The sequence below is a fragment of the Amphiura filiformis genome, chromosome 20 (assembly GCF_039555335.1).
Source record: "Amphiura filiformis chromosome 20, Afil_fr2py, whole genome shotgun sequence".
Classification (NCBI taxonomy): domain Eukaryota; kingdom Metazoa; phylum Echinodermata; class Ophiuroidea; order Amphilepidida; family Amphiuridae; genus Amphiura; species Amphiura filiformis.
The window spans coordinates 52,366,249-52,384,268 of NC_092647.1; the positions used below are offsets into that span (position 1 = coordinate 52,366,249).

At 35.5% G+C, this 18,020-nt stretch overlaps 1 protein-coding gene across 1 annotated transcript in view; it reads right to left on the reverse strand.

Annotated features, from left to right (window-relative positions):
- Positions 1–3,406: 3,406 nt before the first annotated feature.
- Positions 3,407–18,020, reverse strand: part of LOC140141981 (bromodomain adjacent to zinc finger domain protein 2B-like) — a 49,328-nt gene continuing 34,714 nt past the window's right edge. The window contains 6 exon segments of the mRNA XM_072163878.1: positions 3,407–10,054; positions 10,935–11,078; positions 11,402–11,620; positions 11,975–12,087; positions 12,880–13,026; positions 13,578–13,722. Of these exon segments, the coding sequence (XP_072019979.1) occupies positions 9,883–10,054; positions 10,935–11,078; positions 11,402–11,620; positions 11,975–12,087; positions 12,880–13,026; positions 13,578–13,722 (940 nt within the window). The 3' untranslated portion in view covers positions 3,407–9,882.

The following is an 18,020-nucleotide window of genomic DNA, read 5'->3' on the forward strand; positions in this document are numbered from 1 at the left end:
CATGCAATGTGAAAGTCACATGCGATGAGAAAGTCACATCATGATGTGAAAGTCACATGCGATGTGAAAGTCATCATGATCATGCGATGTAAAAGTCACATCATTCTTCATTCTTTTCCTAGAGCATTGTATCCATGGCATGTGTGTCAGCAAATACAATAGATTTATGCAGAAGCCTGTAAGTGGTAACAAGGCTAGCAAACTTTTTATGATGTGAGGACACATTGACTCTTCATGATAAGTTTTCTACTACATTTATAAGAGGTGTATATCTGAAAATGTTTGCATAAATAGCTGAAATTTAGTAATTTTGTATCAAAATATTAATCATAAGTGCAATATGTATAAAGGTAAAATGTACCATTTGAATTAGTGTGTGGGAATTGGCCTTTCTGACAATAAGATGGTCTTCATATGATTCAAAGAATACAAAGATGTTTCTGAATCTCTGTTCTTAGAATTTTTATGACATCAGTGCAAGATGCAATAGACCTTTTCAAATAGGAAGTTTTCCGCAGACAGCCATTTGTGTATGATGACCCACTATATAATTCTGGGTCATTACACAGCTGTTGGGTGGCAACACTTTCGCTAGTTGCCATGGTTGCACTTTGCATTATGTGTGTCACTGGTGAGCAATTAATATGTGCAGTGGCGTGTTGGGGGCAGGTTGTTCGGTTCTTCAGAATGGAGTCTGGTTAGGAGTGTAAGGTGCGGGCGAAATCGGTCATTTCGGGGGAAATGACTGATTTTCCCCGAATGATTGTGATGTGTACACACCTGGTGTACGTAACCTGGTTTTCCAAATGTTTACCGATGTCTATTTGAAAAGGTCTATACTATGATACATACAGCGAATCAACAAACTTGGCAAGAGAGGAACAACATTCATTGATACACTGAATGTCAAATATTTATGATATGGTCTAATCCATTCAGACCAAAGTTGGTCATTTTGAAACTTGAGTCCCAGATATTGAGTCCCAGACATACTTGGTTGTAAAGTTGTGAGCTTTTTACATGTCCATTTCCCTATGTTTGTACTGTTTTTTGCTCCTTTTTTGGCCTTTATCTCAATTTCGTATTGACGAATTTGGTCCAATTGGATCAGATTGTGTCACATGTTGCAAGTAATTTTTAAAACATTTTGAATTAACACATATTTGCTTAAAATGATGTTAGTAATTGGCAATATTAAATAGAAGATATGCACTCAGTACTACATGCCTAGGCCAAACCCTACAACATTATATTCGACTTGCCAATCACTAATATCTTGATTGTCCTAAAGGACATACATTGTTATTCACATGTCTACTTACTATGTGTTTTTTCTTACTAGTGAATGACTTCGAAATTAAATGAAAATCAACATGAAGCAAGTGTATAAAAACTTCGGTAAATATTTTCAGAAAATCCCGAAAGCTGTTGTGATTGGACCCCTGCTAATGTATCATCAATGGGTATATCTTCACTGCGCATTCCTGCAAATTCAATATATGCAATGAAGATGTGCAAATCGTTATACTTCATCAGGGGTCCTTTCACATAAGGCCGCCTGGGTTTTCTGATTAGGTGAATTGACAGCAAAGTGTATTGTTAGGGCAGTATTGTACATTAACCCCTTCTTAGTGGTTTTAGAGGAAGTGTCCCATGTGTTGCCCCGCCCTACCCCTACTGAAGGAGGGGGGGGGGGGGGCAAGGCTATTGGGATAGTAAATGTTAAATGACATTGTTGTATGATCCCTGTTAGGCTATTACAGTTGAAAACCACACCCCTATCAAAGACATGACCTTAATCTTCCACACAGGGAGTGTGAATTTCAAATGGGTTACCTGAATGGATGACTCCATTTCAAATCCACACCACTAAGTTATATGGGAGATTAAGGTCATATCTTTCACAGTGTATGTGGTTTTTGACTGGAACAGCCCAATTTTGTTCTTAGGGATTGGCTTTGAAATAATTTTGCTTTGTTTAGCATATGGAGCTTTTGGAATATTCCACGGATCTGTATGTGAATTTCTGTAGACCCATATGAAGAAAAGACCTCTTTTTGTGGGGGAAAGCTGAGAGAAACTGTCAGAATATTGCCTGACCCCTGCAGAGTAAATGTAAACCTGCAGCTCTAGATATATATAGGTGTTTCCAGTTTTGTTAGGTATTTGTTCTTTTTTAATTGTTTCTTTGTATTCTGTGTAATAATTTGTTAAACGTACAATAATATATTCATGTAAATTATGTAAATTGTAATTATGATCATCTTGATTTTATAAAAAAAAAGATGTTTGTAAATAAATCTACAAATTACAAATCATGAAAGTTGTTTTGTTTCTTTCTTTTTGACATGACATTTAGTCGGGGTGTGTGTGTAAAATCAGTCGGAACTTGGAAATATTGATTTTGAGATACAGCCAACTTGGAAATATTGATTTTGAGATACAGCCAATTCCTTATGTCTCCTCTTGTTTTGGAAACTCTTCAATAGCTCATATCTTTGGAACTGGTTGTTCAATTTCAATGGAGTTTTCTGCAAAATGCAGCTTTGCAAATGCTATTTACTATCCTATAAGAAACTGAAAATTTAATATTTCCGAGTTCCGACTGATTTTGCTTGATCGCATCACATATGTGCACTTAATCATGTCCAAATGAGAACTGCACTGGTTTCTGTTATTTCATGGGTTTTGAAAGAGGTTACATACCGTTAGAAGTTTGGTAGACTGTCGAATATTGTCTCTTTGTTGAATTCATGTTATACATGAATTGTCTTGAATTAGTGAATACAGGATCAGGTGGCGTGGCACAGCACTGTAACTCATTCATTGGGACCCGCTTAGATTGTTACCATTTAGAAAAAAGATTGATCTCCTGGGAGGTACTCAATAATTTTTTGGTAGGATAGTGCCACCCAAATTTTTAAAATGTGTCTGGACCCAAGTTTGGGGACATAAAATGGGGTCTCCATGGGGTTTTTAGCCAAGCAGTTCTCAGAAATAAGGCTCATTTTAGTGTATTTGGAGGAACATTTAGCCAAAGGCTCTGGGAACTTGGGTCTCCCATTTGGCACTTATATTACCCATAGTACAAGGTATAGACCACTTGGCATGTGACGTCATTGCCCGGCAGTATGCGTGCGCATTATGACAATTTACATTGTTCTTTGCCCTGCAGTGTGCGTACGCATCATAGTCTGCTAAGGGCATGTGCATTTTAAATCGCCCGCCACATTTCATACAGTACAAGAAAGCCATTGATCAGTGTAGTGGCTCGTTCGAGCATATCGATAGACGAGTCCCTCGCCTTTGTTGATAAACAGTGATGTCAAGTGGTCTATACGGAGCTGATCCCTTATTAGCATAGAGTGCAACACATCACAACAAAAATCAACACTCGCACCATAAATATAGCAAGCCTTTTTGATATTTTTTATTCTTCTTTTTGTAAAACCAAACATCTACAAAAAGCACCACTGCTATGATATACACACTACTGAACCTACAGTCAGAATCCTGGAGAGATGTTTCTCATCTCTGTAGAAAAATCATTGCAACCATGGTTACTTGTTACCATGGTAAGCAATTTACTTGGAAATCATGATTGGTAGAAAGTTGTTCTCCATCATTCTGTAACAATTCCATCATGACAATTTTTGTTCAAATTATTTTACATGTTTTTACATTATCTTGGGCTTGTCCTTAGTTTTGAGAAAGCCAATACCGATTCCTTTCCTGTTTCTGATGAATGATATCTGGTGTAGAGATTTACAACGGTCAAGATTTTCAGGTGGTGTGTCTTTTGGTGAAACAGTAACTAGTGCAATGAATATTTATATAATATTGGATGGCATTGAGGGTTGTATTAGAATATACTGCACGCGCCATGAATGATATTCAAGGAGCCGGTATGGCGAGTTGAATTTCATTCATGGCAAGTGCAGTATATTCTCATACAACCCGAAATAGAGCCATCCAAAATTATTATTATTATATAATATGAAGCTTTTTCTTTGGGTTTTGAGAACAAAGTATCAAACTAAACATGCTGGTGCCATTTGGAATCCAGTCGTTTAGTGTAATCATTTTCATCATGTTTGCCGGCGGTACAAAACAACAAACTGCGTAACTCAATCAATTAGGCCTGCTTTGGTCTCTCCACGCGCGAGGTATGCCGCGTAACGCGCTACGAGTTTTTAGCGACAACACACAATGTGCGCGCCCGTTCAGTATCAAAATATCTTGCACTGTATTACCGTGCAGTTTTAAAAATTTGTGGTATAGCTAAAAGCTTTGTATTATATAATAATCAGTGATATTGCACCAGCAACACTGTGTGGCTCAATTCGATAGCATGATGATAGCATTATCATATTATACAGATAATTGAATAGGTACAGATAAAGTGCTGTAAACTATCGTCACAGGCTATCAGTGAAGTTAATGTAATCGTGTGTCATCAAATTTAATTTTGAAGCGTTTTCCGTATCATAGAAATATAATGGCTTTAGCATACACATTTACCAATGTTATTACTTCACATATTCTAAATGATTTGTGGATTTTGTATCCCGAGTGAAGCAGCTAGATACTCAGGGCTGATGACCACATTCCCTAACATATTGTGCCTTGACTTGTGGGACTCTTAGATATAATAAAGTTTCTAATGTCTTGAATATCAATTCTTTTCCTGGGTATGTCAGACACAGACCACCAAAAATATAGACTTATTGCTACACCAAGTTTCAGAATTTACAAATGGTATTCTGGGACAAACTAGTAAGACCATCATGAACATTCTATTTTTGGTTTTCTTCTTTCCAATTTTGGGAATTACTTTGCAATGTTATCCTTTGCCTGGCATATAACAAAATCATCCAGAGGTACATTAAGCAGCCTCCATGAGCGAAAATAGTAATACCAGTATCAATGCTTCAAATTATTTGAATTCAATTCTTACGTACATATCAAAACACAACTATTGTGAGTTAGTTATCAATCATGATGCCAATTAAACCAATAAACAGTTCAATTCATACATGTTTGATAACACTTCATACATGTTTGTGCAGTGATAACAAGTTTTGTGGTTCTACATATATCATCAGATACAAAAATAAAGAAACAAATAGCACAATTTATGAAAACAATGAAAAACAAATTTTAACAAAGTTGAATACATGAAGGCGAATAATTATATGGGGAGTACAAAAAAATTAAGCGATTATTCAAAATCAACAGGATTGCAGTTCTTCTGAAGGATAGTCCAATTTCATTACATGCTATTTCCCCCATGTTTGAATGACATTGATTGCCATTCCCCAACTATTCTTTGGTTCACCTCAAGTTCGGTATTGACATCAATGCTTTTTCACGGTTGTGCTGCAAGCATGCCAACAAACCGCCATTGTATGCATGTGTGTATGCACTGCGAGGTTAACTTTATGTGTGCGATTTGATACTACACCTAGCAAAATATGCACCTACGTCACTACCGAACTTGAGGTGACCCACTGTATATTAAGTTTCACACTGGTATTTCAATCCCTTTTGCTATGAGAGCCAAAACTGTGCACTTGAAGGCTCAATAGAATACTGTGTGAATAAACAAGTGGGTTTTGACATATTTTGGCTTACCAATCAAAATATACAATTTCACAGGATTACTGGGAGAAATAAGGGCTTTCCCATTTTCCACCGATACCAAAATCCCCACTGTGTTAAGAAGTGGGGATGAGGTTGTTAACTGGACCATCATCTTTTAATAATTGACATTCTTGTGAAAGAGTTGGCTTATCTTGACATCCATCTTTATTTGAAATCTCCTAACACTAACAATGATCTTCTCAATTCTCTTAATTATACTAATTTAATCTATGGCTGTCTTACAGCTTTGTGATCAGTGCAACAGATATATCTAACATAGCTGCTCTATGGTATAATCTTGCCACACAATGTGACATTTGCATGGTTTGAAGTTCAAAGTAGCAAGAAGCAGCTATTATGCCATAGGATGTGATATCTATGTATATATGTCCTGCACCTAAATCCCTTTGTTTTGATGTTGAAGAAACGTTAGATTTCAAACTATGTGTATACGCTTTTGACCTACGTTTTCCAACACGAAAGAGATTTAACGAGATCAGTGACTACAAAACAAATTCTGACAGATTTTGATTCTTTTAAGACCCTTAGGGCAGCTATAAAAGATTCATCTCTTTCACTATCACACATCAACATAATCTTGTGGTACTTTTTACCTAGTTTTCACTAGACCTCATAGAGGTTCCATTCTATAACACACAGACTGTACAATAACAATTGACTTGTTAACAACTTCACAAGACGTGGCAAAAATCCATTTTCATATACATTTTACATTTTGTCTTCAATGTACACCAATTTTGGGGTAACATTTATTATTACACAAAAAAATAAATTCAAAAGTTTGCAGTTGTTTAACCTCGGCTGGCACGCACCTGATATGCATGTAATCCAGACTTAATTTTCCTACATATCATGTCAATTTGTCTCATTATTCAAATTGTTTTAATTTTCCTATTTAATTGTACAACATTCTGACAATATTCTTCCTTTTTTGTCAGCACAAACCTGCCTGACATCTATATATTATTACAAACTAACCATTCTGAAACATTCATGTCTTCACTTTTCTTATCAAATACTTCTCCTTCTTTTTAACTATATTACAATACCAATAACATATAAAACTTGTCCAGCTTCAACCTAATCCTAATATCATCTCATTTTATCTCTGCTCATTTTCCAATTTCTCTCATCTCTTTCACCACCTTGCCCCTTTCTTACCTCCTTACCGTCTCTATTGAATACAATTTGTCGAACATTTTACTTTACAAATCCATGAAATACATCTTATACTTCATTGCATCCATTTCTTGTACAGTATGTACATCAAATAGATGAACAATACTGATATTACAACACATTCATATGTATAAATTGCTAACAAAAAAAAAAAAAAAAAAGTAGTGAAAAGTCAGATTTGTGTCCAAAACTGCATCGTGTCTCCCACAAAATTCTACCCTTTTGCAAAACATTGCAATAAAATGTATGGTCATTACTCTCCTTTCCTGAACAAGTGACCCCATGATTATGACTTAAAATGAGTTCAACTTTTCCCTACCTAGAGTACAAAATTGATCTTGCAGACAGTTCTGTCACAATGTACATTAAGTTGTCATGACTGCTGCGTGCTCGAGGAATAGTAATCAAAAACATATAAGAAAAAATCTAATATGACCATTGCTTTTGCAATGTTTCGCCCAGTGATTTTCCTGTATATCCTAGTGTTGAGATATCTGCAGTTCCTTACTTTTGCTACAACATAGAAGATAATTAAAGTGAAGAAGTTGATTTCTGGAAGAATAGACAGCTAATTTATCTATGGAATGTGTATAAAAAATATGCAACAAAGCACCTTTTCTCATCCAATAAAGTGCACAAAATATATCAATATTTCCTCATCCCTTTTGCAAGGCATATCACATGGAAAAAAAGTGCAACTGTGTTAATACAAAAAAAAAAGACCTATATTTAATTGCCAAAAGAAAGTGCATGTAGCAGGTGACACCAAGAATACAAGATTGACTAATAATGTGCAAATGCAATTATCAGCAAAAAAACAGGTTTCTCGGTCGATAAACCTGGTTTTTCAAAAACTGTGACAATCAAATTTGAAAAACCTGGTTTTTCGATTGAAAAACCAGGTTTATCAAAATAAACTATGACAATCAAATTGAAAAACCAAGTTTATTGGCGAAAAACCAGGTTTCTCTGTCGATAAACCTGGTTTATAGTGCCTATTATTCAGTTAATACTTCTATATATAGGTAATATTGAATGGCCAGAGAAGATATCTACCCTTCCCAGAATCCTTTGAAACATGATGCATTACATCGAATGACCCTCCTAATACTTTGTACAGGTTCCCCTTGTTTTCATTTTGAAAATAGACTGGCTGAACATGGGTCGATAGTTAAGAAATTAACAAATTTTGCAAGATCTGGATGTTATCTATTAATGTACTTTTTGTCACTATCGACCCATGCTGCACTAGATAGCAAATCAGAAGAGAAAATTGAAATTGAAGAAATGCATTGTGGGAAGTGTAAGATATCTTCTCTATTGAATGGCTTTGTGGATAAAAATGTATAATAATTATTAATTGCTCAAGTCCGAGACAATTATTGCAATATTTTGTGTATTATATTATCCAAAGTTAAGCCAATCACTATTGCAGTATTAGTGATATTACACTACTAAAAAATGGATCAGAAACTGCCAATTTTGATTTCCTTTCTTTTTTTGTCTGTTCCCACAATATGGTCTCAGGTTCCTATAGTGCTGACAGAAGTGTTTTTCAGTGTCATAGGACTTCAGTAGTTAGTGTAGTATGCACTCATAATACTCATATGATATACAATGTTAATGCTGCTTTTGAAACAAAAAATGAGTAGTGTATATTTACCAGACTGAAATCAAACACGGAAAACTTGATGATTGGACCTAACTTTTGACAACATTGACGCTGCAGTGCATGTGCACCGGTCAGATTCTGTTACTGACTGCTAACATGCATTAATGAAATGCCACTGCTTGAAAATAATGAATCTAAATCTAGCAGAAGTTAGACATCCCTAATGTCAGGTGAATGTTTGACCTTTGACATCAAGCTATTTGAACTACATCTCCATAACGAAAATATGCAAAGGAATAAAATGTTTCAAGAACATGTTGCATGTTAGGGATTATGTTCCACTTGTTTGTTTTTTGTTTGTATGTTTGCATTTATTATTAAACCATAATACACTGGCATAGATCGTCAATTACTCAAATAAATTAAACACATATTATAAATCTCTTAACTATTTTCATAACATATAACACATAGTGTAAGTATAGAATTACTCCCCACATTTGGTATATACTAGCATGATCTGGCATGCCAGAGGGGGCATTGCACATTAATGTCTAGAAACACTGCAGAATTTTTAGACTTGGGCAAATATTCCAAGGTACAAAACATTTGCGGAATTAATCAGTATACAACTTAAGTTGGGGTTTGAGAATAATAACAATTGTATATAAGATGCTCCATATCTTGACAAATTTAAGTTTGCTTATGGAATGAGCAAATTATGGGAGTAAATAACCAAAATACAAAAATCAGCACAGGCAAGGACAAAGCAAAACATATTCTGTTGTTGCAAGAACTTGACTTATACAAGCAAAAATTAGTATCAAAACTAGAGACTAGAAATGCTGTCCTATTTTTCTTTTTTCATAATTTTTTTTTTTGCTTGCAAATATTTTACCACAAAAATTACATTTACAGACACTGTATAACTAATAAATATTCATAAGGTTGTGACCTTGTCATAGATAAGATCTCAACACTTTCTTTGAGTTTGATGAAATAGACATATAAGAATAAATTAATTTTCATATTTTCTATTTTATGCATGTGCAAAACGACATCCCCAAATTGTACACTTTCTTCCAGTTTTGATGCACCACTCTACCTCACACATGGGTTTGGAAACTTTATATTCTATACAATTCTATGCTATACTGCAACCAAACGCTATTTTCGATCCTCCACTATCAACGTGTGCAACTAGAACCTGCTGTGATGCATCCAATTCTCAAGTTAAATTTGCACTACATAGGCACCGACTAAAAATAGCCTCTTATGATAAAAGCTTTGATGGTTACATATTGCAAACAGTTTTGGTCTAATATTGATAAGTTCTTGGACCATGTTATTTGGTGATACACATATACTGCCTATCTAGTCCCGATGAAACTATAACATGATAATAGTACAACACATAGATCACTATACTATGTTGCAACCAAGTAGCCATATTCTTTAAGCACTTCTGGCCAACGCTTCTCAAAGAATGCACGCATGGCATGACCCGCCTGGCCAACTTCCGATTCGTCTTCATTGTACGTCTCGCAGTTGTCGAACATTAGACGGACGTCGGCGGCAAACTCTTCATGTGTTCTACATCTGTATATGAAATGAAAAAGATGAAATGTTACTGTTGTTCTGTAATTACCTTTTTACAATTGTATTGCCTTTCTTTCTCTCAACTTTTCCCTCTCCCATATTTTCAGTTTCTTGACAAAAGAATGTTAATTGCCCCGCCTTGGCATGTTACCCCGCCTCCCAGGGTCTTAGCTAGCCACCCGTCTGGCCGTCATTTTAGACGGCCAGTTTGCTCCTGGGACGGGCAAAATTAATGCCTTTGACAGATGCTATATTATAAATTGTATGTTTTGAGAAGCTAATTGCCCTTTTTAGTAGACCCAATTTGTAGAACAAGGCCATATCAGTACATATTTGAACTCTTTGAACCCCCAATGGGCTATAGATGTCTGGTAAATGTTTTTAATGGTCAAATTAGGACAGGCAATTTTATTCAAATGACGGGCAACCCTCAATTTCTAGCTAAGCCCTGCCGCCTCCTTCTTCTTCATCTCATTCCCTTTCTACCTAGCATTTTCCTTCCCCCTTACCTCTTTTCTCTAGTATTTGCATTCCCCTATGCATGTTATTCCCCAGGTCCATAGATTTATTGAATATGTTGCAATTCATTTACACATTACCCCCATCTTTTTACCCTCCACTCTCCATCCGTATCTTTCTTCCTCCCTCCTTCCATCTGTCCCTTTTATACAATACCTCCCTCTCTCTTTACTCCTCACTCTCCATCCCTCTCTTCCCTTTCTTTCTTCCTCCCTACTTGCATCTTCCTTAAACTATGGTACTTATGATCCATTGTACATCTTATTCCGGAGTGTACTAAGGCCCATAGGTTTGTTAATTATCTTATAAATACAAAATGAATTACTCTATATTTACACGTTATCTCGCCTATATTACTTACGATCCATTGTGCATCTTATTCCTGAGTGTACTGAGGTCCATAGGTTTCTTGATTATCTTACGATATGAAGTGAATTGCTTTGTGTTCACAGGCAGGAGGAAAGGCCAGGAGTTCTCTTCTTTATCCAATTCAGAGACCATTTGTCTGGAAAACAGAAAATGAAATTACAATCACGATTATTTAAATGGGAAAATTCAAAATACAAAGGAGTATAAACTGTTAGTTTGAGTATAGACATAGACACCAATACTGTGACTCCATAATAAAATTTGTAGTATTACGTGTATGTGTGTGTGTGGAGAGGATTGAGGGCTGCGTGTGAGGGAGGGGAGGGGGGGATGTGTGTAGGGGAGGGATGTGTGGGGGGAAGGTTGTGTAGGGGTGAGGGGTTTAGGGGAGGGGCTGTGTGGGGGGAAGGGCTGTGTAGGGGTGAGGGGCTGTACAGTTAACATTTCAATGTTACTTACTTGCAAGGTGCCATATTATCTTTGTGCTTCTTGCTGACATGCTTTGTCTCCGATTTGGGTGTATCAGCTGGACTGCCTGGTATGCTGGCTGGAGTACTACGTCCTGATTCGCCTTTTTCCTTCTCCTTATGCTTTGATTTCTTGTGCTTCTTTTTCTTCTTCTCTGCTTTTCTTTTGATTTTCTCACAAGGTGGACACATCCATTTGCCTCTTGGCATTCTGAAACAAGAAAGCATGTAAGTATATTGCATATGAATGCATGGAAATAAAACATGTGTTAACTTATTAAACAAACCAAGCCAAACTCATAAATATTGGATTGTCACTGATAGGGTACCACCAGCAGGGGCATAACCAGAGGAGTGATAAGAGAAGAACGCCCCTCAGTGTGAAAAGGGATGGAAAGAATTAATTTTTGATCGGTCAATCCTATTCTTAATCATGTTTCCCTCCAGCTGGGGCAGTGGTCTCAACAACCAGATTTTTTACTACTACTGAGTATTATTTGGTGAATGATAATCATCATCTTGAAGTATGAGCATATAAGATGCTTTGTGGTATGATGGTACTCACTTGCTAAGTTGGGGATTAAGGCAGTTGAGATGGTACGATCTTGGACACTGATTGCACTTAAGAAGTTTTCCTGTCTTCTGACATTCAATACATGTCCCTGGTTCACCAGTTGCCTGAAAAAGAAAACGTATTAAGTCAGTGATGGAATTTATATTGAATAATATGCATCCAGTAGAAGTATTTCAACATCTCAAACCCAAGGATACTTAAATCTAGCCAATTAAGGTGGATGACGGAATGTCATTTAATCAAAATGATCGAATTATTAGTGAAATAGGTACAAGACATGAAGATGCCCAAACCAATGTATATATACACAGCATGAGGGAAGATGATAACACATCAAAAGGACCAAAGAGACCCACATTCAACAGAGTGACATGCACTGGCATCATATGTGCTGGTATTACATAGTGATTTTCTAAATTTTGAAATCTGTTGAAGTCAAAATTAAAAGGGGACATATCTGACAGTCAAAACTAACAATTTGTGGAAAAGAAATACAAATCTATTTTTCATGGAAATGCTACAACATGACTTTAAATCTGTTAAAAATCACACTATTTTAAGGTATTTTTCCTTATAACTCATCTTTGATTGTCTATCCCTTATACTCTGATCAGCATATAATAGACTGGACTCGTAACATCGTGGATTGATATAGAATGGACTACACACAGCTGGGCGCAACTGCACTTTGTGTGCTACATGACCAATGTGCGCTTTGGTGGACTTGCGCAAGCGTAGGTTTGGACTTTATTGACTTGTGCAGTAAAAAAGTGAATAAATCTCACCTATTACAAGCTGATCATAGTATAGTTTCATTTATATACATATGTTTATTTGATTGAAAACTTCTAAAACCAGCTTTATAACCTACGACCTCATGACTTTTGACCTCTTACCTTTGACACACAAACTGAGCAATACCAATCTCCTTCTGGTATTTTCTCCATCTTGGGCTTAAAGCAGTAGGTATGGAAGCCCTTATCACACCCGTCACACAGTAATAGCAATGCCTCGTTGTCTCCCTTGCGACACAGTTGGCAGAACTGAAATGAATATGTAATATTGAGATGAGTACAGCTAATCAAATTAGGTCATCTATTTTTGGATGCTATTTTCCCATGCAACCGATCATAAAAATATTTGAATCATACAGCAAAGCACCATACACAAAATATATAAGGTCACATCAATAGCCTACCCACAATTCCTTGTGGATATACAAATCAACTACAGATTCATACATATGGATTACATTATAACCCACATGATTAGTTAAGAGATGATCCTAAGCAGCAATAATGTCCTACCTTCTTAGCGTGGCGATCATAATATGCAAAAAAATCTATAAAATCATGTTTTTATTGAATTTTTTGGTGTTATTTTGATGAATAGATGATTCAGCATCTGCATGTAAATTGGGTATGTACGAACATGGTACATTCATCATTTTTCATAACCAAGTAGTAAAAAGAACTTAAGAATATGGTAAGCCAGGCAGCAATTGCACTTACTCACTTCTGGCACTGAGCAGCCTATGTATGAATGAACCCCTTATTTACGATTACAAATTGGGGTAAAAACACAGAAAACCTACCACTTTCATAATGGATTTATCCCAAGCTATACAGTTCTCCAGCATACCCAAACACAGGCATAATTGTGATGCTGATGTAGCCGCTGCCACCGCATTCCTCCATCGTACAAGTCCGGGGGCGATATCGTCTTCTCCTCTTGGGGTACTGTTAATAGATAACAAGCTTATTGTTAATGATAATCCTCATGAAATCAAACCTTCACTATTTATTGATTTGATACTTTCATCTACATGTATACTGCGCACAGAAAGTATACTTACACTTAAAACAAAAGCAGTTTCCTACAAACACTAAAACTAAATTATCCATCTATTAACCACTTCATTTGGTTATGCTTGTGAGTCTGTAAGAAATTGCTTTTATTTTAAGTATAAGGATACTTTTTGCATACAGTATATAAGATTTTGCTTGTTTTAGGATCTGTTTAGGTGCAACATGTTTAACATAGTTCTTGCTTTGTCATCATCACTATTTATAATATTAATTTTATCCTAAATATTCATTTCTATGAATAACTGTACTTTCTTTCAAAAGTGATGTGTTTGGAGCTCGAGCAAACTGACATATTTTCTTTAAAAAGTTCCACTTTTGTCATCTTACATTATATTTGCGGTAACTTTGTCAGAGATGATTTACCTTATCAGCCAAAAGGTGTGTGGATATCATAACTTCTTTTACACTAGTTAAAATGCAATGCAAATATACAAATCCTTAACAAAGTATACTAATTCACACTTGACAATATGGTTGCCATGATGACCCATCTATTCTAAAACATTAGTTCAAATCAATCCATTTTAGTGCTTTCTTTCAAAATGGCACATGACATTAATTAACCAACAAATCAAATCAAACGACTGTAGTGTGATTTTTTTTAGATGGTGCAAGCATGCATATAATTATAACAAACACTATAAGCTTTAACATATCTCATCTCTAGAGAACAATTATAACAGTTTGGTAAATTACAAACAAATTAAATGAACTTTCCCTTCACGGTGTGATAATCCCAATGGTCAGGGTACTTTTGCTCTGGTTTGCATAGCTGCAAAATATTGTGGTTAAATATTTTATCATAAATTTTGGCAAATATAGTATAAGCTTTTTAATAGCGAATTGGAATGAAATTTGACTCATTTTCCCAAAAGCAATCATTTTTGCATTCATTTATTTACAATCCCTAGAGATGGAATGCATAAGCTTATAGTGAATTTTAAGGGAAGTGATATCTGGGATATAATATTAAGTAGGTCATTTGCTATTTGATATTGAAACATGGAGCCAACTTGAATTTTAATTTCAATCCTTTTGAAACGTTAAAACAAAGATGTTGGTACAACTACCAACAGCAAATCTTTCAAGAATCATCCGTTGTCTCAACCATAATTCAAAGTTAATCGCTGAAACTTTCATATCATATATAATGTTGGTAATCACATAAATGTTGGTTTATCCCACAGGACAAGGATGCAAAACTGTTATGTTGCGTGGGATAACCAGTAGGCCTAAAAGTTTCATTTAGAATTTTTTTTCAAGAAGGTTTCAGGACACTTAAGTATTTGTTTCTTTTTCTATAAATTTGCTCATTTTGTGACCTTTCCCCCATCACTTTGCACATCCGCCAGTCTTAATGCTTCCTTTTGTGACTGATTAACTAAAATTCCATGGAGTGGATATTATAGTTTTATGATTTGCCTAGCATTGGCTCCAGTAAGCTGCAATTAAATGAGTTAGCATGCAAGAATTAAATAATATTTCAAAATAAATATGACAGAATATATGATGGAATATGGAGTAAAATGAGTATGGGTTAATTAGCTAATTGATCATGTGAGTGTACACCCTGTTTCCATTTTCCTCAAACATTCATTTATATATATTCCCTGTTAATTTGAGCTATGTAAAGTCATTAATAGCATAAATGTCACTCTCACAGACGGATAGGCAATGGACTAAATATTGAGAGGTTGGATTCCATAGTTATACTGTTATTGCCAAAGGGCATCACATACAAAATAAATTCTTAACAATTTCTGAAAGACGGAGCCCCATCACCATCTAAAAAGAGGTAGGAATAATTTCTTTGTGTTTGGATCAAAAGTTTTAAATCGTAAACATAATTTCTGGTACATTGCAAAGTTGCTTGTCTAAATTAGCATGCATGTAAGCATCTGAATGTGACCTTTAACAAGTCCTCAATGGTAGTTAAGATTGAATTAACAATTGCCTTTCTCTTGATCCAAAGAATGACAGTAAAATTGTTCATGGGATTTGTTGGAAACTGTCCCATTCCTTGATCTTTATCTTGTGTTTCCAACTTTTCTTTCTGTACACATCAACATGCATAAAGCTTGTTTAAGCCTGGCTTTAACTATTTGCTTGAGTCTGGTCTCATCATGACCCAAGTGTCTGCGCACGGAGACAGTTTTAACAGGAAATAGGCTTCATTCATTCATTGATCTTTTTAAGCTTTTTTACATGCATTTATATGAAACCCAATATCCTGTTGTTTATTACTATGATGGATGCACTATTGCTGGCACACAAAGAGAGTGCCACCAACATATCAATTTTTCCAAGGCTATGATAAATGTATGTATGCAAGGTAATGAGTGGTTACAGTAAATATGCAGTACACCTTTCACAGGGCTAGCATTCACACAGAATTGTGATGCAATAACAGTGAGAAACTTGAAATATGTGATACATAGACACACTGATGAGTAACAGAACAAGAGTGACAACAACTTGAACATAAATCCAGCAACGCCTGCCCAACCCTCAATGACCAACCCAACTCTAAGACACAACCTTGCAGTGGCATTGGCTTCAAGCAGAGTCTTAGCTACTAATTATAAGTCCCTTCATTTTAAATCAACCTTGAAAACATAAACCCCATTTCTGAAATGTAAGGTTTCACCAAGTTCAAAAATATGTATTGCTATAGCCTGAAATTAGACCTAATTTAGTTCATAGTTTCAAAATCTAATACTCTACCATTATGGATTAAAAAGATGTTAATTTTGGCCATCCCATTTGCAAACGAACTGTCATAAATACCAAGTGAAGAGATGGCTAGCTAAGACACTGGCTTACAGACTATCAGGTTGCATGGCAAATACCACTGCTCCATAATATCTTCACATAAAACCCCAATTGTTCACTTTCATGAAAAAATTTCTTTTCTTCCCCTCTGTTCTCTGCCATGGCCCTCCTTCCTATCCCCTCTCCCACTCCTTGACACAAAATATCTGTTTCTATAGCTTATGTGAAGATTGGAATGTTTACAGAGGAAATTCTTCTCCTGGATAAAGATGCTTTCAACTGGCATCAAATTATCTCTCACCAGGATTCATGCAAATGATCTAAAAGCTGTTATTCAATTTTAAGTCTTATAATCATATCAAATCATCAAAGACAATGAAGTAGTCACAGTTTTCAGGAGAAAATGGACGATGGATAAGATTGATGATGGGGTTGTATAGTCAGTTGAAATAATAATGAAACATGCATGAACACTGAAAACATGTTAGTCTTCCTAAAGACAAAAATAACATTTCTCAACTTGCTGTTTGCAACCAGAGAAAAGAAAGAATAAATGGAACAGCAACACACAAAGTGTCAATAATGTCAACTTTCCAGCACACAGTGTGCATCAAACAGTGCAAGATTTGTGCAGACTAGCCATGAATTATTTGCACAATTTAAAAACACCTCTACATATTTCTAGATTTTCTTCTGATTCACACAATTTTTTAAATATCAAATCATAACAAACAACCCAAACCAAAAACAAACAAAAATAATAAGGTGCACCACAAAACTGAAAATCCAGCAAAAAATGCTCTACTGGGTATCAAGAGTATAAAGCAACCGCTCAACCAATTAAATAAAACAAAGCAAAAAAATATGAATTAAGCAGCCAATTAACACAACATGGAAGAACAATTAAGTCAAAAACAGAATATACATAGTAAGAAAAGAAGCTGCAGTCGCACATCCATACTACCCAAGTTTCAACCTTTCCCTCAAAGGCTCCTATCAAATCTCATCATATCCAGAGCAATGACCCAATTTGTAATTTGCATTCCTGAAATAAATACTTCTCAAATGATAACTTTTTGGGGGAACAGTTCAACAAATGTACACATGATTTCAAATTTAGAAAATTGGTAAATTTGGTCAGATCTGTGCACATCCCAGGAATGGATTAAGGCTTTCATCATTTATTAGTGTGTTGTAATGGACGATCCCACCCACCCAACTAGAAATAATAAATTCAAAACCATTATTTCTCTTTTAGATAACATAGTTTCCAGGGAAAATGTTGGATATGAGTATGAATTTGGAGACTTGTTTCTTATGGAATGAAATCTTCAAGACTATATTAGTAATGGTTGGGAGACCTATAATAGTGAGTCTTTATATTTCTTGTGCAGCTA